General features: G+C 42.4%; 1 protein-coding gene across 1 annotated transcript; it reads right to left on the bottom strand.

Annotated features, from left to right (window-relative positions):
* Nucleotides 1–3,713: 3,713 nt before the first annotated feature.
* On the bottom strand, nt 3,714–8,285 carry LOC139348456 (oocyte zinc finger protein XlCOF6-like). The gene is made up of 5 exons (XM_070988598.1): nt 7,936–8,285; nt 7,076–7,268; nt 6,874–6,969; nt 6,492–6,596; nt 3,714–5,946 (listed from the first exon to the last, which is right to left on the bottom strand). Exons 1-5 carry the CDS (start codon nt 8,155–8,157, stop codon nt 4,658–4,660), a joined length of 1,905 nt encoding a protein of 634 aa, XP_070844699.1. The 5' UTR covers nt 8,158–8,285; the 3' UTR covers nt 3,714–4,657.
* Between the last annotated feature and the right edge of the window lie 15,858 nt (nt 8,286–24,143).

Raw genomic sequence — 24,143 nt, 5'->3', positions numbered from 1 at the left:
GTTAAGGTATGATTACCTGTCTGACTAAATCTGGACCTTGGATCGAACGATCAGGAGGAAAGCACCTCTGCATGCTGATTGCCTTTTCTCGGTCCCTACAGTTCATCACTCTGCAGCCAGTGACACTCTGTCACTGACACTGACACTGACACTGACACGGCTCCAGCTGACCGTCAGGGTAGTAACCTCTTAAACCGCCTTCCATTAATCATGGTTAGACAACATGCAGGGAGCTACAGTGGACGAGAAATGAAAGTTGCTGGAGGTCAGTCTGGCAGGCAGCAGCAGGTTCACCTGAAGGTAGCGATGTTGCTCCTGTTTCTGAAATGAGCTGAAGCAATAACTTCAGTCTGAATGCAAACAGATCAATGGTGCACTGTGGTCCATTATAGGGATACGGGGCCCTGGAATAGCACTTAGGTTGTGAGGTGATTTTGGGAGAGTGGCCACATTTGGTATTGTAGTATCAAGTCACACACACGCTTGCTGGAAAAGTCTTTTTCTCATACCTGATGATTATTAAAGGAATGGCTGTAAAAATGTCTTTGACAGTCACAAACACTATGAAATGACAAATGGTATTACCAGAATTGAATCCAATAAAATGTAATCAAATTCAATAAAATCAGTCAATTATTTTTACGCCATTTCTGTGTGTGGTTAGCTTGCAGGAAGTCAATCAGATCAGCCAGATGAAGTCTCTAAAGCACATGCTCTACGGACTCAAGTACAAAGAAGCCCAGATAAGCCTGAAAGATCTTTTTGGCATATGTATCCAGTGAGCAGCTTTCATTGGAATGAACAGGATGCCTTCTCTGAACCCTTCAACCAGGTCTCTAAACACATCTCTGCTGAAGATTTGATGCTGTTTGAAATTTTTTGATACCATTATGAAACCTATGTTTTGGTAAAAATACCAGAACTTTTTCAATACATGGGGGCAGCAGACTCCTGAACGAAACATCTGGCTCTTGAACAGCTAAAGGCTCCACGATGCTCACCAGCTACAACCTCAAACCAAAAAAAGTTGGAACATTCCACAGGTTCATTGGTAACAGGTGATACGATTGGGTATGAAAGGGGCATCCTGGAAAGGCTCAGTCGTTCACAAGCAAGGGTGTAGCGAGGTTCACCACAGTTTAAGAACGACTTTTCTCAACACACAGTTGCACAGAATATAGGGATTTCACTATCTATCATCCATAATATCATCAAAAGACTGACAGAATCCATAGAAATCTCCACAGGCAAGGGGCAAGGCTGAAAAACGACATTGAATGCCTGTGACCTTCGATCTCTCCGGCAGCGGTGCATTAAAAACTAACATTACTGTAGAGGATATTACTACATGGGCTCTGGAACACTTCAGAAAACCAGCGTTGGTAAACACAGGTTGTTGCTGCATCTACAAATGTTACTTAAGACTTAACCATGCAAAGCGAAAGTCATTTATCAGCAGCAGCAGAAATGCTGCTGAATTCTCTGGACCTGAGCACATCTGACATGGACTGATGCAATATGGAGAAGTGTGGTGGTCTGATGAGTCCACACAGATTGTTTTAGTAATTCATGGATGTTTTGTCCTCTGAGCTAAAGATGAAAAGGATCATCCAGACTGTTACCAGAGCAAAGATCACAAGCCAGCATCTGTATCGGGGGTGTTAGAGCCCATGGCCTGTGGAACTTGCCTCAGTTTATTTTAGAACATGTTGCTGGTTGAGTGTTTATACAAAAGTTCAATGTTCATCAGTTTGAACATGAAATATCTTGCCTTTGTACTGCTTTGTTCTGTTTCTTTTAAGGCTTAACCTTTCATTATTTATTCAATTTTTTTTTATTTAAGCAATGTTGGGGAAAAAAAACAATTGATTGGATTCTGGCCAACATTTAGTGGAAAGTCAAAGGAAGCACTTAGCTTTTTTTATTATACATTAGTTTTAAGTATTAATTAAATGGTAGGTTACTATAACAAGCCAAGTTTTCTCGCCTCTCTTGTCTCTTTATTTGCTGTCCTGTCTTTGCAAGGTTATTTTTTTAACAGTTCTAATCATAAACTAAATGAGGAATTGTGTGTCTCTGTCTTACAGTTATCTTAAACAAACTTCCTGCAAAGAGAACTTCACTTCAGTGTCAGCGGGAGTTTAATCTCTGGAAAAACACTGAATTCTTAGCAGCATTAAGCACAGTTGGCCTAAAGGTTATACTAAATGCAATGAGCTGGTATTAGAAGTGTGTGACCTGCTTAGCGCAGTCTGAGACGGAGTCACACAGGCAAACAGTTGGCGCTGCCACAAGCAACGCTGAGCTCCTCACAGAGCGAGTTTCACGTGAGGACAAAGGTTTCGTGTCAGTTTTCTGGAGCTCGAGCCGTCTTTATTTCTTCACGCAGCACCTCCTTTGGACAGACAGGTAATGACTTCATAACATCAAATCCAGTTTCAAAGGTTCCCTCAAAATGCTGCTGCTGTTTTTGTGCATTGACCTTGTTAGTTTTACTTTTGCTGTGACGTGACTCAAACTGCAGTCTTCCCATTCAAATCCCCCAAAACCAGCTGATTCGTACCAGTAATAGATTCTCTCAGTAAACTCACATCGTCTTGAAACAAGAAATCTGCAGCAGCAAAAGTTTTAGACATTTATCCAAAAGATATTTAGTGAAAATAAAGTCAAAATAAAGGATGGCATCCAGTAAGCAGCCCTGATGACAGCGTGTGTCTCTGAGGCATCATCCTGTTCCACCAACTGGCTTTGAGCTGAATGGCATGACTGCAGTTTCACATATGCTGATCCTCTACCACCATCTAGAGGAGGACTCTTAGCCTGAATTAACAATGATTATAGTATCACTCATGATCAAAAGCAAAGGTTGTCCCTGATCACCATCAACACATCAAATGTGAAAAAATGATCAAGTGTTAATGGCCTGGGTGTTATGTGGTTGTGGGTTTTACAAGAGTTTCACATAATAACAAAACTTAACAGAAGGTTTTGTGCTGGACTGTTTTGAGGCCAGCTGACTTCCCTCTCAAGCCTCAAGTGGATTAAACAAGTGGGATACAGCATGTCAATTTGTAAACATGGTGGATGTTATTACCTTTGGACAGTCAGGTTAGCAGTTTCTCCTTTTTATGGTCTTTATGCTAAAGATAACTGGCTACCGGATGGCAAATTTGAGGATTGGGGCACTGTAAACAAATCAGGGAGAGTATATTTTCTGTATCTTAAACCAGCTGTAGTACTGAACACTACACAGTGATGGACTAAACAAATATTGTATTATATAAGTGTTCACTCTTGCGGTAATTACTTGACTGGTTTGCCTCGTATCCCAGTCCAGCACAGCGAGTCACACTGTACACGTCCTCTTGTGCTTCCATCTTAATTAGAATATTTACATCCAGGGATATGCATCCAGTATAAATTTAACCACTGCTCATCATAAAACTTCAACAAACTTGGCTACATCTGTGACTCGAGCTCCTGCCAAACTCCCAGTGTTGTTTTAAGTCAATGCATCTGCCCAGTACATTTCTACAAGGTCTCAGGCACAATGATTGTAAGTCAGTTTAGGATTTCTGTGTTCTTGACTGACCTCTTCACCCCCCTCCTTCGTTTAATGACAAAGGAAATCACTCACATGGAAGTAAAACTGAAAGCAAGCACTGCTTCAAGAAAGACAGCAATCAACCGCTACAAATGAAGACACGGAGATCAAACTTAAAAGATTTGTTTTATTTTTGAGACCATTTGAACCCAGTGCTTACTTTTTTCTTTTTAAAGTTAATATTTTAACTTGAACAAATGATTTTAACAGATTTTTGGCAGGGTAAAGTTTAATTGCTTGAACATGTCTAATTTTCTCAGAAGATGTTAACAAAATAGGCCATATGTTGTCAGAAACATCCGCAATAATGCAAGTTAGGAGCAGGCAATATGAACAGAATCTTCTAACTCGGTATATATTGTATTGCCAAAAGTATGTGGACACTCCAGGTGCGTTCTTTTGATCTGGAGTTGTAGGCCAAACACAGGAAAATCAGTCATATTTTTGAGTATGCTTCCAACTTTGTGGCGACAGTTTGTAGAAGGCCCTCTCCTTTTTCGACATGCTAATTCACACATGTACCTCAACTGCAGAACCTCTGGGATGACCTTGAAAACTGACTGTGAGCCAGTATCAGCCAACATCAGTGCCGGACCTCACTAATGCCATTGTGTCTGAAGGAGAGCAAATCCCTGCAGCCGGGTTCCAAAAGGTGGAAAGCCTCTCCACAAGAGTGGAGGCTGTCACAGCAGCATGTTAATGTTCATGGCTTTGGAATGACATGTTCAACAACCACTAATGTTTTGGCCATGTAGTGTTTGTAATTTTACATCACGATACAGAGATTTTTCCAGAAGCTCGACTGAGAAACTGTTTATAGAATAAATAACCAGATGTGCAAAGTTTCCATAGTTTCTGGTAAATTTAGTGATTTTTAAAATTGCAATAAAGCCTGAAATTGTCTACAGGGTCTAATACAGCCGGGGTTGTTAAAGGCATTGACAGGAGTGACAAGTGACAAGTCTCACAGTCTTTATGGTCACACTGGCCAGCCTGATCTCTCCTGTACGATATGCAAACATGCAGGAAGTGATGGTACAGCACTGAAATGTTTCAGATCTTCATTGCAGTTTTTTCCGACAGCCCATCTCCATCTGGCAGGTGACTCGCCTGATGTTTCTTGAACTCGCCGTTGTATCTGAATCCTTCCCCGCAGACTACGCACTGATACGGTCGTTCTCCAGTGTGGAAGCGTCTGTGCAGCTTCAGGCTGCTGGAGTGAGTGAACCTCCTGCCGCAGATGTTGCAGCCGTACATCTTCTCCCCTGAGTGAACCCTCATGTGTAACTTGAGATTGCTGGGGTTGCTGAACTTTTTATCGCACTGATCGCAGGTGTAAGGCTTCTCCCCCGTGTGGATGCTCATGTGATATTTGAGATTGATCATGCGGCGGAATTTTTTGCCACACGTGCTGCAGACCGGCTGCTGCCCCGGTTTCTTCCCGGTGTGGATCCTCATGTGGTTCTGAAGCGCGCTGGCGTGGCTGCAGCGCTTGCCGCAGGTCTCGCAGATGTACGGCCTCTCCCCCGTGTGGGTCAGCATGTGGTGCTTCAGGGCACTCTGGTGGCTACAACCTTTCCCGCAGACCTCGCAGGAAAAAAGCTTTTCTCCAGTTTGTCTGCTCATATGATTTTTGAGGACGCTCAAGTCGCTGCATTCGAAGCTGAGCACATCGCAGTAGTTTTCCTTTTGCATGTGAGTCACCCGGTGAGTGGCCAAGGATGAGGATGAGAAGAAACCCTCACCGCACATTTCACAAACAAAATCTCTGTCTCCTGTATGTAGATTCTCGTGATCAGCCAAACCCTTTCTGCACTCGAAGGTCTCTGGGCAGAGCGAGCAGACAAACGTCTTTTGTAAGGCACAACACCTGTGCCGCTGAAACGCCAACAGCCCGGTGAACTGATTCTCACACAGGGTGCACGTGTGGGTGCTCGGCTTCTCCAGGCTGTGCTGACGCATGTGTCTGTCAAAGGTCGATTTGTATGCGAACTCCGTCCCGCAGTCTGAGCATCTGTGAAGCTTCTCCCCAGTGTGACGTCTTGAATGTGCGACGAGCCCCCGCAGTCCAGCAAAACGTTTGCCACACTCCGAGCAGAAGTGAGGTTTGGAGTGAGTCAAGTAGTGTCTGTCCATCAAACACTTCAGAGCAAATGATTTGTCACAAGAAGGACATCTGAATGGTCCTGTGGGCTTCTTCTTTTTAATCTTTTGTGTGGTACCTGAAGTGTCTGCAGCCTCCTGGATGTCCTCTTCCTCGCTTACATCAGAGGCCAGCGCTAAGACGGGCTCTGTTAACACAGCTTTAAGTTCACATGGAGATCCAGAGATACTCTCATCAGCTGAAACAAACAAACAAAAAGCTTCATTAGGGGACTTCAAACAAAGTGGCCAACAAGTCTGTAAGACAGGAAAACTTGTTTTGAAACATGGTAAAAGAGCAGGAAACCTTCAATTACAACCTCTTCATCGACTTCTATTTTTTAAGGTACTGACGCAGTAAAGGAGTGAGCAATTAGTTGTTTTTGAGGTGGTATGAGGGGTTCACAAAAGTGACCTAAAAGAACTACTGATGACATTTTTTAAAGAGAACAGCAACAACTACAAATGTCAGAAATAATTCCAGTATACTGTGCGCATGTTGCAAGGACCCTGGACTTGCAATAATTCAGGAGATAAGCATCATTTGGAAATGCTGCCTTAATATTGTCCATTCAAACACCACATTCAAAACACGTATAACAGAGAATGTGGCTGTTTGAAACTGTCAAACTTCTGTCTCTCATGCCTCTCAGGCCTGACAGTAACATTAACATGCTACACGTGAATGTGATTCACACACACAGGGAGTATCTGTTCTGCTGGTTTGTGAAGAGGCAGTAGTTACCAGGTTTGATGACTGATTCTGAGTCAGCTGCTGCTGCTGCTGCTGCTGCTGCTGCTGCTGCTGCTGCTGCTGCTGCTGCTGGTGGTTCTTCAGTATGCTGCTCCTCTAAAAACACAAAATCAATCAAATCCAATCAGAACATCTACAATCCTGCGAACTCATCCAACATGGAACTGCACAGAGGGAAGACACATCTCCTTCATGAAAGCTGGATTTCATTTCACAAGTGACATCATTATTACCATCATTAGAAACGTAGATATGAGTTTTCACAGATGCTGATACTGAGCAGCCTTTAGTCTGAATAAGTGAGAGACATGAATTTTCTGGTTGATATTTTATATGTACTTCAATAAAGAAATAATATCAGCTGTGTAAATACCTCTGCAATACATATGGTCATTCTCTTTTCTTATCACTGGTTTGAGTCCTCCCTCAGTTTTCTTTCTCTTCTGAGGTGATCTCCTGGACGCTGATCCTGTCAATAAACAAGAACATAAAACCTAAAAAAACAAACAAAAAAAGTGCCAGTGTGTGGTCCTAAAAAGCGTCCACACAGCCTCTCAAACCATTAACTGACTTACGCTTCTTGTTCCCAGCCACACGCCCTGCTTTCTGCTTCACGCTCGTCCGTTTCGTCTCGGCGCTCAGCCCAGCCCTCTGCTCCTCCTCTGCCGCGGGACCATCCTCAGCTTCACTCATGGAGACTTTCAACATTATCAGTATTTTCTCCACTGCACCTTTGGCCCAGGCTTCCATGAGGGATGCAAACTGGTTCTGCGAAATCATGGGTAAGAAAGAAAGAAGAGCAACGAGAGTGGTAAGTTACTTAAACAATTTGACAATTAAGTGATTTATTGACAGACTGAAAAATAATCATTTAGGGAATTTATCAAGGAAAAAAATACCACATCTTTAGGGTTTACAGCCTCTCAAATGTGAAGATATGCTGCTTCTCTCTGTTTTATAGAACATCCTTGTTTTTTCAACCCAGGATTGGGAAGGGAAAAAAAAGCAAGCAATTTGAAAATGTCACCCTGGGAACCTGTAACTATAGTAATCGTAAAAATCATCTACAGGTTAATTCAGACAAGTGGTTTTTATTCAGCTTTTACTCGAGTAAATAATATGTCATTAGTTGGTTATGTCGCTGTGAGTCAAAACTTGCTGCCAACAGCACTGAAAGCAACCACACCCTAAACCCCAGCAACACCAAGGGAGGTTTTTGGGACTCTGGCGTCCTCTCCATGGCAACAACCGGCAAGCCTCCCTGGGAAGTGTAGTTTATAGTACCGTAACATGACAAACCTACGTACCTTCAAATTGAATATGAATTGAAATGTTTTTAGCAACTGCGCAAACGCTACGTAGCTAAGCGCCTCCTCTCACGTTAGTCAACACAGCAGTGTGTGTGTTTGTGAGAGAGAGAGTGTGTGTGTGTTACCTTTATTTCTTTATTAAACTGCTGTCTCCCCTCCGCTGGGGTCACTTCACTTTCCTCTTTGTTCTTCACAGGAGTTACTTGAGCCGGAGTACAGCCGTGCTGAGCGGCCATAGTGTTAGCCGAGCACTTGTCCAGAAGTGAGCTGAGTTCCGTCACCGCCGCTTTCACCAGACTCTCCAACACAGCAGATATCTGAGTCTCAATGGTGTCCAGGCTGAGCATGCTTCTGAGTAACTTGGCGAACTTATTTAGTTTTTCATTGCACCCCTAAATGGAAATATTCCCTCCCCCAATGGGGAAGTTGTCAAACTGTCTTGTTGCTGCCCATTCGTCTTCTTCGTGCGATTTACGGCGGAGGAGATGCTCTGTAAGAAGATGTCTGCCCTCTAGAGGACAGGAAGCGGACATAACAATAAATACATCAGTATTTTCTGTTATTATTTCTTAAGGGACAGCGTTTTTTAGCCCTCACTTCAATCAAATTAGGTTAAGAATCACATTTTTGAAATCACATTCTATGTATTCAATGTAAAAATGTTTTTATTTCTGTAAATCAAAGACATACATTTTGGTTTGTGCATTGTTGATTCATTAGGCTGTTTCTGATTGCATCATTTTGGTCGGATAAGTCTATTCTATAAGTTTTATATTTTTTTGAGTGTGCTGTCTAGTGTACCTAGGTACACTTATGCATTGGGCGTGAGACAGACAAGTGTTTGTGTTAATTGGCTCACCCTCACTGATATAAATGATACTGCTAAATATGGTTTGTAATAGATTACATGTCAGTCAGCAGTGTCAACCACCTCCTGTATTCTGTATATGTTGCTCAGATGCCTGTTGGCCTGTTTCAACATGTGGCTGCTGTTCCCTTTTTTTGATGCTGTTTTCCAGTGTTTAAATAATAATATGATGGCTTTCAAAACTGTTCCCTATGATATTTTGATAAAATCAGATTTTTTTTTACAGAAGTATTTATATAATAATTTATTAATTGATTTGAGGTCCAGCAGGGGAGGAAAGTTAGGTGGATGATGTTTTTGAAGCATCCAACCAGATGTTAGGGCTGACCTCCTACACAGGCGTGGTCACTGGAGCCTGTGTGTGTGGCAGCTGCACCCGGACCGTCTACAGGTGACGGGGCACCATCACACCTGAGTGCGCGGAGCCTCCGTCACACGTGTCCTGGGTGCCTTTCTCTTGTCTCGCTTCCTCTTTTTGCCCTGTAAACAAAAACAAACAGACATCTGGTGTCAGCTGATGAAGAGTCTTTGCAGTGGCTGTGTTTCATTCGCTCTCGTGCACTGATGTGTGAGCTCAATGTACTTACATAGTTTTCCCCGCTGGTCCACTCCGGGTGTTGCTGGGCGTGGAGGAGTCGTTCTCTCTCAGCCTGTTCATAGTATCTGACCTGCTCCTCGTTTGACAGAGACTTCCACTGTGGACAGACAACAGCACAGTGTCAACACACACGCAAACACCAACAGAAAAACATTCACAGACAGAAATATGCACGCAAACTTTTTGTTTTTTTTACCAAACTTTGATCAAGTTTGTTACAGTGAGTGAGGCAAACATACAGAAGCAGCACACTTACTCTCTGACCCAGCACTGCATTCACCGCCGCGCTCCCTCTTCTGCAGACGTCGGCCTCCACGTTTGGCCTCTGCTCCTTCATGAAGAGCATGAAGGCATTTGGCGGCTTTTTCACGTACGGCCGATCGTCCTGCTGCTGGCTTTCACGCTCTCTCTTTCTACGGGGCAAAAACAGAGACCTCATGTCACACAAACATGTTTGGATTGTGATTTGATGATGAGTCTGGTTTGTTGATGGTGACCCCACAGCCACAGATCAAGAGCCAGTCAGTAAAAAAGAGGAACATCCATTTTGATCCAAACTGTCCAAAGCAAACTTACTTTGAGTTGGAGGTGATGGGTGGAGCAGCAGCAAAGGCAGGTGGAGGGAAAACCTGTGGGAGCTCATACAGCAGCTCTCCATTCCTACAGAGAGACAGACAGACGCATCAGACAGTTGAAAGAGTGTGTGTGTGTGTGTGTGTGTGTGTGTGTGTGTGTGTGTGTGTGTGTGTGTGTGTGTGTGTGTGTATGAGACGGTGCAAACTGAAGCTCAGTCTCTGTGTTCACTTGTATGTGTCTTTGCATTGATGTGTGTGTGTTACTTACAGTTGTCCAACACAGTGCAGGTTTTGGGTGAATCCCTCAGGGAGCCTCACCACTGGCACATCGTTATTCTGGAGACACAAACACACACAGAACAGGTGATTAGACGAGATGCAATGGTGTCACCTGGCCAGCAGGTGTGAGGATTTCCCCGCCCTATAAACTCTAAGGGCTCTATTTTCAACTCCGCCACCGGCGCGGCGCAAAGTCAGGTCCGCTGCGCCAATGGGGCGTGGCAGTGCAGACTGGTTTTTCCGTGCGCTGCGCGCAAATCTTCACCAATCACAGCAGCTCCTCACCTCACCTTTAAGAACGCTGCTGGCCAGGCGCATGGCAAGTTTCAAAGATGACTGAGACCGCACAGGAAAGTGTCCGACGCCCAAACTTCTCCCAGGTGGAGACGCCCAAACTTCTCCCAGGTGGAGACTGACGTCACTCATGTCTCATGACATCCGTTTGTATTACTTTGCACACCCGTTTGTATATACTGTTTATTTTTTTCTCAGTATATATATATATATATATATATATATATATATATATATATATATATATATATATATATATATATATATATATATATATATATATATTGTTTTATATTCCGTTCTATGATCTGCACGGTGGCGCAGCAGGTAGTGCGCGTGCCTCACAACAAGAAGGTTGCCGGTTCGATTCCCGGGTCTGGCCTTTCTTCACCTTTCTGTGTGGAGTTTGCATGTTCTTCCCGTGCATGCGTGGGTTCTCTCCGGGTACACCGGCTTCCTCCCACAGACCAAAAACATGCTCATTAGGTTAATTGGTGACTCTAAATTGTCCGTAGGTGTGAGTGTGAGCATGAAGGCTTGTTTGTGTATATATGTTGCCCTGCGATCGGCTGGCGACCAGCCCAGGGTGTACCCCGCCTCCCGCCCGTTGACAGCCGAGATAGGCTCCAGCCCCCCGCGACCCCAAAAGGGATAAGCGGCATAGAAAATGGATGGATGGATTCTGTTCTATATTTTGTGGTATATTTTGTTCATATATATATATAATATATATATTCTCAATATAAATATTTTGTTTTTATATTTGCTTTTTATATATATAGTTCTCTCTCTTTTCTTTCTTTTCTAATTTTATTCTAATTCTATTCTTTTAAGGAGCACTGCAACAAAAACAATTTCCCCTCGGAGATAAATAAAGAATTTCTGATTCTGATTCTGATGTCTAAATATGAGGTCCTTAGATGGTAAATCCTCGGCCTCCTCCTCATCTTCCTCAAAGCAATGATGTACACCATCTTTGTAGATAACATTAAGCATTACAATGATAACATTTGTATTTGGAATGAAATGACGTGGGTAATAGCGGACAACGATCATCACTTACGTTTTTCCATGTGTCTGTCTCTCTCTGTCTCTCAGTGCTCTGAGATAGATGCAGTATATATGCTCTGTAGGATGTCACGGCTGTTTCTGGTTGGCACTGCGACGTTAACCGATTAGTTCGCATCCCTGTTTCACCTGTGTACATTCGGTCAGGTTGAATGACCATTACGCGTGGCGATCGCGCTTTCGATGTGGTCAGATGAGATACTGATCAAAATATAGGTCTGACTGTATTTGCTGACTCAGATAGTTGCATTGAATTGTGGCTGTTGCTAATTATTGATCGCAGTGAAATGCCAGACACTGTGGAAACCTGACTGTGAGGTATTGGTGATGTGAGCGCACGATTCCGCCGGTTTACGAAAATCCACTTGCCCGGCGGTGCGCTGCTGGCGCACAGAGTTGACCAGGTCTGAGGTGGCGAGCTTTCAGTGCACTTTTATGCCGCCGGCACAGACCAAAATGGATGAAAATCCCAATGCGCCAGCTCATTGTGCTGACACCTCCCCTTACTGCGCTGCAACGCCCATCCTGGCACACCTCTGTATGCTTTGGTTTACCAAAATACCAAGTGCGCCATGCACCTGCCTGCGCCGCACGAAAATACCACTGCGCCGGTGGCGCAGCCTGCGCCGCACTGGTGGCGGAGTCGAAAATAGAGCCCTAAGAACTGTTTGAATGAGCTGCTGTGACCTCTGTGGAGTGAAAACACACATGGAGGATGTGTCATACGCAGGTATACAGCCATAATATGTCTGAATGTCTCTGCTGAGGGTCACAGAGGTCAGAGGTCAGGTGTGTGTTTTCATGTGAAGGTCGTGTGACCACAGCCCCAAAGGTAAACAAGTCATTAAAACATTCATGCAGCGTTGAATGAGTCCTGATTTGATTAAAACTGAGCTCCGACTGTGAATGAAAGATGAGCCGACCTTTAAGGTGAAGTAACATCCACCTGTGAACTGTAGGTTTTACATTCAAATGTGTTTTCGGCCTTCATCTGTATCTGTATGTGTATCAATACAGGTATTGATCTACTTCTAATGACATCTATACTCAGTAGCTTACCTGTCCCTGCCTGTAAGCCTGATGGTCGAACAGGTGACCTGGCTGCACGATGCTGTTTGGGAACAGTGGTGGTCCATAGTTCATGGTGGGAGCTTCCATGAATGGATTTTGTTGCTCAACCACCTGAGGAACTGCTCCTGGAGGGAAACACCCACCATACCCTCGACCCTGACCCACTGGTTCAGGGGAGATGTTGAGGTCCAGCCCAACAGGAACAGGAGGAGGAGGTGTCGATGGAGCAGGTGGAGGGTTGGCCAACAGATCGTAGATGGCCACCTCGAGAGTGGAAACCGCCTCTTCCCACTCCATCTCCTTGACGGCACGGTCGAGCTCTGGTCTGAAATCCATCAGAGCAGATCGATTGTCCGGCTGTTAGCTGTCCCTGATCTATTCCAGATGAAACTGTCTGGTTGTCTGGTTACTGGACTCCTGTCACACACATTGATAGAAAGCTGCTTTTTAGACACTTGACACTTTTGTGGGATGTAACATCATATATTTTATACTCATGTAGTTCATAACATTTATGGAGCAGATACAGTTACTTCTGCAGATATGGATTTTACATGAATTTAACTCCTCAGCAACATATAAAGTTGTTCAATTTAGCTTCAAGTGTACCAGCTCCAACATTAAAATGCTGCTTACATGTTCATGCATCAACTCCAAAATTATGCCATAATGTGAGTCTTTGAAAGGAGCCAGTCTGCATGATGAGAACTTTTACCTTTAACACTGCTTTCACATTTCTTTACTTTTAGCTCAGTAAGAATTGAAGGCAGCTGGAACATTTCTTGTATAATGAAGTATTTTCACATTGTGGCATTAGCAATATTGCTTCAGTAGAAGATCTGAATATCAGTGATGTTTTACAGTCAGTACAGTTTTGAGTTTTACTGCTCCATTTTCTTCTACTTTATATTTTGTTCCACCACATTTCAGAGGCATAAGTTCTACTCTCCATACTACATATACGTCCGTCCATCCATCCATTATCTATACCGCCTATCCCTTTCGGGGTTGCGGGGGGCTGGAGCCTATCCCAGCTACAATGGGCGAGAGGCGGGGTACACCCTGAACCGGTCGCCAGCCGATTGCGGGGCCACATACAAGGACAAACAAACATTCACACTCACACCTACGGACAATTTAGAGTCATCAATCAACCTAATTAGCATGTTTTTGGTCTGTGGGAGGAAGCCGGATTGCCCAGAGAGAACCCACGCATGCACGGTCAGATGTAGTCTGAACCGGCAACCTTCTTGCTGTGAGGCACGCGCACTACCTGCTGCGCCACCGTGCAGCCCACTACATGTACGTAACAGCTGTAATTACAAGTTACTTGGCAGATTAAGATTTAACATGAAAAACTAATGATTAATTTCTAAAGTATAAAAATTAGTGTTGTCAATCAATTAAAATATTTAATCGCAATTAATCTCATGAATGTCATAGTTAACTCGTGATTAATCGCAAATTAATCGCACATTTTAATCTATTCTAAATGTCCCATTAATGATCATTTTAATACTCTTATCTACATGGAAAAGTGGATAGGCTTGCTTTGTGCAAATGTTGCAGTGTTTTATTTCACACTAACATGCTCACTTTGAGCAGTCACAGGGGCGGCTGGCCCATAGTGGGCGATAGTGCACCGCCTCCTTAAACCACATGAGAAATAGAGAAAAGAGTTTATTTTGCCGGTCCAAGTCTTAATATTATTGTCCAATCAGCAGCCTGAATATTGCTGTATTGCTGTGACATTCAGCAGCCTGAATATCACTTTCTAACCAGAAGTCCCGGCCCCTCGGGGCGATTTCAGTCAGATTGAAAATCGCCCCAGGCGCTCTCATAGACTCACATGTTGAGATTTTTTTATTTTATTTTTTTTACCCTACAATTCATTTCTATGGGCTGAGGGCTTGCCCCAACGTGATTTCATCATACTCACTGATGCGTGCTCGGACGCGCACACGTGTCGGGACTCAGGAGACTGTAAGATCAACATGGCTAGCAACTGTAACATTGGCCTTGCTTTCCATGGAGAGAAAACTTGTCGACCGGTTCAGGGTGTACCCCGCCTCTCGCCCATTGACTGGGATAGGTTCCAGCCCCCCGCAACCCCGAAAAGGGATAGTCGGGCGTAGACAATGGATGGAGGGTAATTGATTACTTTGCCTGCTTGAAAGAGAGTTGAGCAAAATTTCGGTACAAGTGATGAATGAGTGTGTTATTAAATGGTGAGTTGAATTGTAAATAGTTGTATTGATTACATATTGCCAGCCAACTACTGTATATACTGAATATTCTGGAAAGATTTGATTAATTACAGTTTTGATGTATAATGTATAATTTGATTTGATTTGATTATTGCTATGGCAGCCATGGTGCCTATAAATTGTAGACTGTGCTAAACAGTGATTTCATGGGCAAACTAGTAGATGACAGCGTATCTGTTGATGGCCACAGTGGAAGTGTTTTATTGTGGAACCTAATTTATTGTATTTGAGACATTTAACTTGATATAGATATGCAAAAATAGTGTACAGTATGTACAATTCATGTCTGGTGTTGCCATCTTTTGGTTGAACAGGAAAACCAAATTAAACAATACAATGTAACACTGTAAAGTTAGCTATCTGACTTTTATTTATTAGTATTTTATTCATTGGACGGGTCATCTTAGCCATCATCGCAATAGTTGCCCCCCCCCCCCCCCCGAGAAATTTGTCAGGAGCCGCCACTGCATTTGAATGAATCAAATCTCACACAATTTAACACTGTCAATAAACAGATGACAAAAATAAATAAATACTTTGTTACAAAAAAGCCCCTTCAACAACCCTTTCTAAGGGATCAAAACAGGGTGATACAAGATAAAGTTATAAAGTGCACATCATTGTAAACTAGGACTCAGGCTATAGTGCAGTTAAACCATGGCTGAAACTTTCCTTTCTTAAGTTTCCTTTGAACAGCATCCATATGTCTCTGTCAAAAGCCATCCTTTGTCGCCTGGTTTTGACAAAGAGGCGGCGGAGAATTCGCATTCATCGTGTGTTTGGCCATCAGGTGGTATTTCAGACTGGATGTGCTACGTTGATAAGTCAGCTCACACCGACAATACACACAGATAACTTTGGTCTTGTCAGTCGACTCATCTGGCAACTTTTTGAAACTAAACTTTCCATTCAGAGTCATAAGACTCTGAACAATTGTTCACATCCATTTTGGCGTTTCGCCCTTGACAGCCACACTTTTTTTTTTTTCTTTTTTTTTTTACAGCTAGCGACCAAACACGTGCGCGGGGCGTGCCCATTGTTTTGTTTCCGGTTTACAATCGGATCCTGTAGTTTTTCTTACGTTCCTGTCAATGGCCACAGCTTATAAAAAACTACAAGTTCACTAGTTCACAAAGAGCGCTAATCTCGCGATAAAAAAAATGACGCCGTTAAAATTGATTTGCGTTAACGCGTTAATAACGCGACATTTTTGACAGCAGTAATAAATATTGTTACAGATTTAACTGGATCTGTTCCTGCATGTGAAAGTTTGACAGTTCGTGCTGTTGAAGTACTTACTGAAAAGGTTTGATGCTCAAGGATCACTCAGTTTGGTTCTCTGAAGTTGTCGTGCTACAATGATTTCTGTGTTGGCGATGTGAGAGCTGTGAAATCATCTGGTGAAATGAAGTGACTCTCTCTATATGTACACTTGGTTTAGAATGGACATTACGATGTCATGTGTTCTGATTCTGATTCTGATTCTGTCCATTCTAAAGCATCACCTGACAGCCAGACTTCATTTATGGTGACCATTATCAATGTCCCCATGTCCTTCTCTCCCCAGTGGAAAACTCTTGATTTCAGTCCATGTGCACTTTAAAAGTTGTCCACTCTGAGCAGCAGGGCCAAATGTTCACACTAAACCTTCATTATATCCAACACTTCATACCTGAGCTGCAGCTCAATGTGCTGAGCATAAAACTTCATTTGAACAGATTATCAAACAATTTCAAACACAATAAAACAGAGCAGAAGATAAAACATTTCAGAGAGATTTAATGGGAAACTGACCACACCATTTAATTATGAGCCTCGAGCACGTTGAGATGTTCATTTACACCATTTCCAATAAGCTGCATTTACTTGCCTCCATAAAAATAAAACATTTGTTATTATAGCACATCTGTGGACACAAGCACATGTAACACCTGATGAATCCAACTTTTTACATATAACAGAGGCATTAAACAGTTTAAAGATGAAGAAATGCAGTCTGAAGAAGCAGCTCCTCTGTGTAGAGGCACAACACTTTAGGCCATGAATCATGTGGTGTGCCACAAAGCAGAGCTGGTTTGCTTTAAAACACAAGAAAAATGTCTAGAGACACCCTCTGGTCACAGGTTGCAGAGTCAAGAGATCAAATTTTATTATGTTCAAAGCTTTTGTTAATAATCATTATGAGGAGCAGCAGTGGAGAAAGTCACAATATTTATTGAAACATCCCTGAAATGACTAAACATCACCCTGATTTAATAACTTGAACAAAGATACAATGGACTACTATTATTAAATGCATCATGGACATGACATGAATTTTTTATTTATTTATTACTTTTTAACACTTTATGCTGTTTTTTAAATTTAAACCACAAAACACAATATACAACAAAACAAACATAACAGAACAAACCTAAACAAAACAAACTGCCCGCTCAAAAAAATATAAACATGCAAAAAGTTACAGTTATGCAAGTGAGTCAAGATGCTGAATCAAAGGTACAGAGAGAGATTTTAAAGTCTGGGAGTCCAAAGAGCCAGGACCAGGTGAAATCAAGGAAACCAGAGGTCTAGCTCACAGTGTAGTCGGTACAAAACAAAATTAAACAGAATAATAGTGTCCAGTGCAAAAAAAACTGGAGGATGATGTCTGTCACTGCGAATAGTTCAAGGAATTTGTGGTGAGTATATCGGATTTCTTCCAGATAAATACAGGAAACCATATCATTCAACCATTTTTTACATGAGCAAGATTTTTGACTTTGACTTTTGAATGCGGTCCTTGAAACGCAGTCCTTGCTAGCAGTGGTACGCTCGGCAAGCAGTGGCCGTATTGAGGGCGACACAAAGAGCGAAACTTGTGGAGAAATCCAGCTGATGACAGAACCTGTTGGAGAGAGAGAAAATGATCTGAAGCTATGACTCTTGGTGAGCATGATGTATGTGAGGTAGTCTGGTGTGATTCTGACCTGAATCCATAGAAGGTGCTTGGGTCTTCCAGCTGAGGGAAGCGTTGCCGAAGTTGTGCCTGCACGGTGTGTTTCTCATATCACATCTTGCTGTCAATGCGGCTGTCCCAGTGCTTGTCCACCATGATGTAGTCATCACTCTGGTACAGCACACGCAGGCTTTCCAGGCTGGCAGGCTCCGTGCTCATCATGCTCAGCCTTTAACTGACACCTCTCATACAGCCCTGCAGAGACAATGTGGCTGTCTTCATATTTCATTGCATAACTCTCATTTTGACCGAATCAGGCAGTGGTGCATGAAACAAGAGTAAAATTGCTTGTTATGGAGAATGTCCCCTTTCATACTGTGACATTATCGCTTTACTATTATTAATGCCTTCAAATGAGGGCACCATTTCATATTGTAGCAGGTCTGAACTTGGTATACTGTTGGTTGGTTTAATCTGTAACAATATGTCATAATTTATTAGCCAATCATATGTTTTGAATGTAAAGTGTCGATATTATGCTCAGTATCAAGATTTAAACAAATGTAGCTGTAAGTGGAGTGAAAACTACAATATTCCTCCCTGAAATGTAAGGTACAAGCAGAAAGAAACATACAATGGAGGTACAGTAAAAGTACCTAAAGTTGCACTTAAATATACTTGAGTAAATGTGTCTCCAACACTGGAATCAGGCAGGCAGAGAGACTTAGACTTACTTATTATTGTTTATTGATCCCAATTTGGAGAATTATTTTGTTGCAGTAGCAATTTAAACATACAGACAAACACAAAATATACACAACAATTGTTTTTGTTTGTTAGTTTGTGGAAAAATATAACTAAGTATAACTCAACATATAGTTATATAATATGTATTCTAATGTATAATACATCCATCCATTATCTATACCGCCTATCCCTTTCGGGGTTGCGGGGGGCTGGAGCCTATCCCAGCTACAATGGGCAAGAGGCGGGGTACACCCTGAACCGGTCGCCAGCCGATTGCAGGGCCACATGAAAGGACAAACAAACATTCACACTCACACTCACACCTACGGACAATTTAGAGTCATCAATTAACCTAATGAGCATGTTTTTGGTCTGTGGGAGGAAGCCGGAGTACCTGGAGAGAACCCACGCATGCACGGGAAGAACATGCAAACTTCACACAGAAAGGCCCCGCCTGACCCGAGGATTGAACCGGCAACCTTCTTGCTGTGAGGCACGCGCACTACCTGCTGCGCCACCGTGCAGCATGTATAATACATATTATATAATATTACAATGATATAATAGTGGTTCAAAATGAAAACACTGACTGCGAACAAAAATGACAAAGTTGTAAAACAGCCTCATCGACATTAGTGTAAAAGACCGTCTTAACCACATAAACATGAACACAACATCCAACTGAACATTAAAGTTAACGTGAGAGGAGCAGGTAGCTGGTAGTAGCCTCTCCTACAGCGGATGTAGTGTTTTTGTTTCTAATAAATTAAGTGTCTTCTGCCATGAGAATGAGGTAGAATGCGCAAATGCCCTACAGTGACACCCCAGCTAATGTTGCTTTAAAGAGCCGGAAAGACATCTTTTTGGTGAAGTGGCAGCAAATATGTACAAGCTAGCATGTTAGCACTGTTGGTTTGCTAACAAGTGTATGCAAACAGCTTATGATAACTAGCTATGTGCTGCGACTCTCTGGTTAAATATCACCAATAACTAGACGAGACTAAGAAATTTTAATATACCAAGCGAAAGCATACATTTACAAAAAGAAAGATGCAAACAAATCCACAAGTGGTGCGATACGCTGCTCCATCTTCTTCTTTGTGTGTTCTGGCGGATACCGACCATTGTGAAAACTGTATAGTGGCATCTACTGTACTAGGATGTGACATTTTCACTCACATTCACATTTCATTGAGGTTTATTTGCCAGTAAATCATATAAAACTAAGGAAGTGCATTTATTTTGCGGATGTTTGCGCTACAGCAAACATGGGAGCGAAGCAAATTTAGTGTGTTATTGTCATGAGAAGCATAATGTCCCTCAAATTCACAATGTTTCAATTAGATGAACTACATTTTTAATTATATAATTACACGATTTGAGTATCGACATAGTCAAGCAACTGAACTGAATGACATTGCCTGTTAGCTAATTCATTTTATGCTAACTTCTTGTAGCACACAGTGCACACAGTCTGTCTGAAATCTGCTGCAAAAGTTTACATTTTTCAATGTACTTGAGGCAAATTTGGAGCCAAAAAAATGGAAGGAGGAGTTTTGCGAAAACACATTAGAGCGTTATATTATGTGGTCCCTCACGCACTCAAGTACAATCATCACTGTTACCACTAGAGGGCAGTGACCACTCATGTTTACAAAGATAGACATCTTTGAGAACTAATGACAGTGTTTTCCCAGCTGATTCAATGAAACTGATGATCTACTTCACAATCACAACTCCATGTTGTGTGTTGACTAGACTCCTGTTCCTGCTGAACTGAGCCAGTGTGTTTGATTGAACTGCTGTCAGCTCAGAAGGCACAAGAGGGAGGCCAGATGTTTACGCAAGGTAATGTCAAGAGACTCCATTCGTGGCCCGCTGGTGGTTCCATTCAAAGCCGATGCACATTAAACAAAACATGGCAGAAATTTACATGCAAAACTACTTCTAGGCAACTAAACATCTTCATATTTACCACTGAACTTTATTTTATATTATGACAATATCTTATCTGGTAACATCAGTCATAAGGAAAAGTAAACACACTTTTCCATTTGAATATAATCTTCTTATTGTCAAATGGAAACCTAAGTTAACTCTCAGGGATAAGATCAGCTGGCAACGCTGCAAATTGTCACTCACTCTGCACAACAATGAGAGAAGTTACAAAACCTCAGATAAACATCAGATGAACATGTAAGTGCAAATGCTTTCCTTCTCCAAGAACAAAATACTGCATGTGGCCGACAGAGGCAGACAGAGGACAGACAAGACCCTTTCATGACAGCTTTGCACCTGCTAGACTGAAAACTGAGACGTGCTGGTAGTTAATTGGTTAAGCTAAACTTTATGCCAATTCATAGACCTACTTGTGTGATTTTGCTAAACACGGTTGTGTGGATAAGGAAAGATAGTTATTAGGTAATAGGTATACCTGCCTACATTCTCTACTTCAAATTTAGCAAAAGATTAGATTAACTCCAGGACTGCCAGGAGGCTTATTTTAAGCCTCTGAGGGGGTTTAACCTCAGATCATGGCTGTTGTTGAATAAAGACGGCGTTATACAGCAACAAGAACAACTTAAAGAACAAGGCTGGTGTTATTCTTTAATGTTCTTACTCAACAAATCTCAAGACCAAAACCAACAATGTGCTTTCAATCATTTTTGTCTGTGGCACTCAGCACCAAGTCCAATCTTTAACAACACCTCACAAATGTTAGGTATCATTTCCAAAAGAGGCTCAGTAATGAGCTCACGCCGCTGGGCAATGTAGTTTTTAGCAAACATTCATCAAAAGGGAGTAAATAATGCTTTTTTATGGACTATTTTCAGCCGCAGATGTATTCACATTTGAGTACAGCAGCAGGATGTATGTGAGATTGAAGGAAAGTGACGCCTGGTGCTACAGTGTGGCTCATTCATATGAAACTATAGTTTGTCACCAGCCTTATCCTTCAGTGACAGCAAGAGTGTAAAATTGTTTCCTGAGGGCGAGTACAGAAAAAAATCCCACATTCTCACTTTTTACAGTTTGAGCACAGAATCTTATGATACACCGTCAGTAAGTAAGGAAGCACAGATTTTCTGTCACACATCCACATCCTCTCTGCGCAAGTGAAGAACTTAGCCACTGTGAACAAATTGCTAAGACTCCCTGTTCAGCAGTCGACTAAGCTCTGCACCTGATCAGAAACAGCAGATAACACATGACATAACACAAACACACTAATCCACTGATCTTGCCTCAAAAGAGTTGCTTCAGAGTCATCCACAGTCTGACAGCTTGGAAGAAGTCCTCTCTTAGAAAAGTGTTAAAAAAAAAGTCAGAGCAGGCAGAAGAAAGAGTGCCACTCTCCCTGGATCAAAAAGCAGGCATGTATGTCTGTTCCTCCAGATCCAGAAGCAGCAGTAGCACACACCGTAGCAGTGTAGTAATCCCTGGCAATGTGATTTTTGTTTTCTGTCCCAAATCAGCATGCCAGAGACCCACACAGCCACAGCAAAGACATCACTCTGTCCTCCAGGAAAACTCACTCCTCTGCTCTCCTCTCGTCATCTCTCTCCTTTCTCTTCTTACTTTTTCTCTCACGTTCCAGCCTCTCCGGTCCTCCCTCCCCCAGTCTCCCCCTCTCAGGCTACCATGCTCGGTTTAACTTTGGGTATTTCCCTCATTAACTGCTACGCCTATATCAGGAACTGCAGAGAGGCCAGAGGAAGTCTGGCTCTGAAATAAAAATGACAGCGTGCTCCTCTGATAGTAACGAAGGATAATCACCCCCTCACTTTGCTGGGTGGGCATATCTCACAGCAGGTGTGGGTGCATTCAGGGACACAAGCTTAAACAGTCATTGACTGGACCCTCTCGCTATTACCTTGTTTACTGTTTTAATGAAGGAGGTTTCATTTTTGATCCATAGTCAGTTAAATGCATAAAAGTTAAAGAAATAGATCCTTGAAAATGTATGTCTTGAATATCGAACATTTAATTCAAGTATTCTTGAAAGATGGCTCTGAAAAGTTTGCTGCTTGCATGTAACTAAAGCTGGGTAGTCAATACAAGAGGTTAACAGGGCTACCAAAGATACGTACAGAGTACATTTGATTTGTAGTTCAGCTGCAGATTTCAGGTGGATGTATCATCTGCAATCAGGTCATATCATGCTTTAAATACAGTACATTGACTGTTTGCACCCTTTCATACATGTCCTCTGAAATAAAGCAAAGGTGGCTATTGTCTGTTTGCCAGAATAAATGCTGCCATTGTACTTCTCTGAAAACCACAGATATGTTGAAACTCTGCTTTCAAACTTTATGTTTCATCCCATTTCAGTTTTCAGTTTTGTGTTGTGGACACTGTAGTTAAGGTCTGGTTAGGTTTAGGCACAAAAACCAGCTGCTACGGGTTAGGAAAAGATCATGTTTTGGCTTGAATACCCAGTTTAGTCGCTACAGACATGGCCTGAAAATGTCCCAATGTCACAAACACGGCTTGAACAGTAACCTGCTGCTTGGCAGTCATCTAGCTAGCTGACTGACCACCACTGTCCCCTGCCGATGAAAAAAACCCAGTTCATTTTTTGCACATCCAATTGCTCAGTATATACACTTGTGCATTTTATTGTGTTGTATATTTGTTATTTACATATATCCTTAGTATTAATATTCTGTTTTTTTATATTGCCTTTATATACATATTTCTTTCTCATTCTTTCTTTCTATTTTTATGGAGCACTGCTACAAAAAAACAATTTCCCCTCGAGGATCAATAAAGGAATCTGAATCCCAATCTGAATATACATGAATGTGAACAATGTCACTTTGATACGTATTGTCAGAATGTTAACATAAATATGAAATGGACAAATCGTATAGAGTGAGACTCGTAACCAAGCCTCACCCAAAGCCAGCAGGTATTCCATTTTTCATGTCTGAACTCAACCTGAGGCCCCCACTGTTAATTTAAGCTGAAGTACTGAGTTTGTGTTACCCTGACACTCAATTGTTCAGCCTTCATCTTGCACCCTCCGTCCACATGTCACTGTAAGGCTGATTTCCATTCTATGCCTCCTAACCATCGATCTTCCTACATATTTTCCCTGCCTATGTTTTCACCAAAAGAACTCAAAAGCACCATTTCAAGTAGGCCAGCCCGCCCGACATGACTGAACCTGAACCCTGAACATCATCAAGTTTTTGTCGGGATGGTATCCATGCTCTGATCAAGGGCAGTAAGCCCTTGCAGCTTGTCTCACCAGTGAGAGGAGGAGAAGAAAATATGTCAGATTAACTTCTCCACCTCAGATAGAGTGTAGCACCCAGCTGCTTCCCTGAGCCTTTCATTGGAAAGATTGCCCTAAATGGAGCTAGGCACTGAATTTATGAGAAGGGTTGGGGTTAGTATTCGTCTTGTGCAGGGGAAACATAGTGTAGGACTGTGAGTATTAGTGGCTGAGTGAATACAGGATCTCACACCTGAGCTGAGCTTGGCCACACAATGACACACACAGGTATATTAAACTACTGGAGTGTTGGCCATGATGAGATATGGAGTGACGATGAAGTGAAGGGCTGGGAAATGATAGAACAGTGTGCTGGGTTACAATAGAACAAGGTGCATTGTTATGCC

The sequence above is a fragment of the Chaetodon trifascialis genome, chromosome 20 (assembly GCF_039877785.1).
Source record: "Chaetodon trifascialis isolate fChaTrf1 chromosome 20, fChaTrf1.hap1, whole genome shotgun sequence".
Taxonomy (NCBI): Eukaryota; Metazoa; Chordata; class Actinopteri; order Chaetodontiformes; family Chaetodontidae; genus Chaetodon; species Chaetodon trifascialis.
Note: the sequence above shows the minus strand (reverse complement) of the source record. Positions and strands in the feature narration are given on the sequence as shown.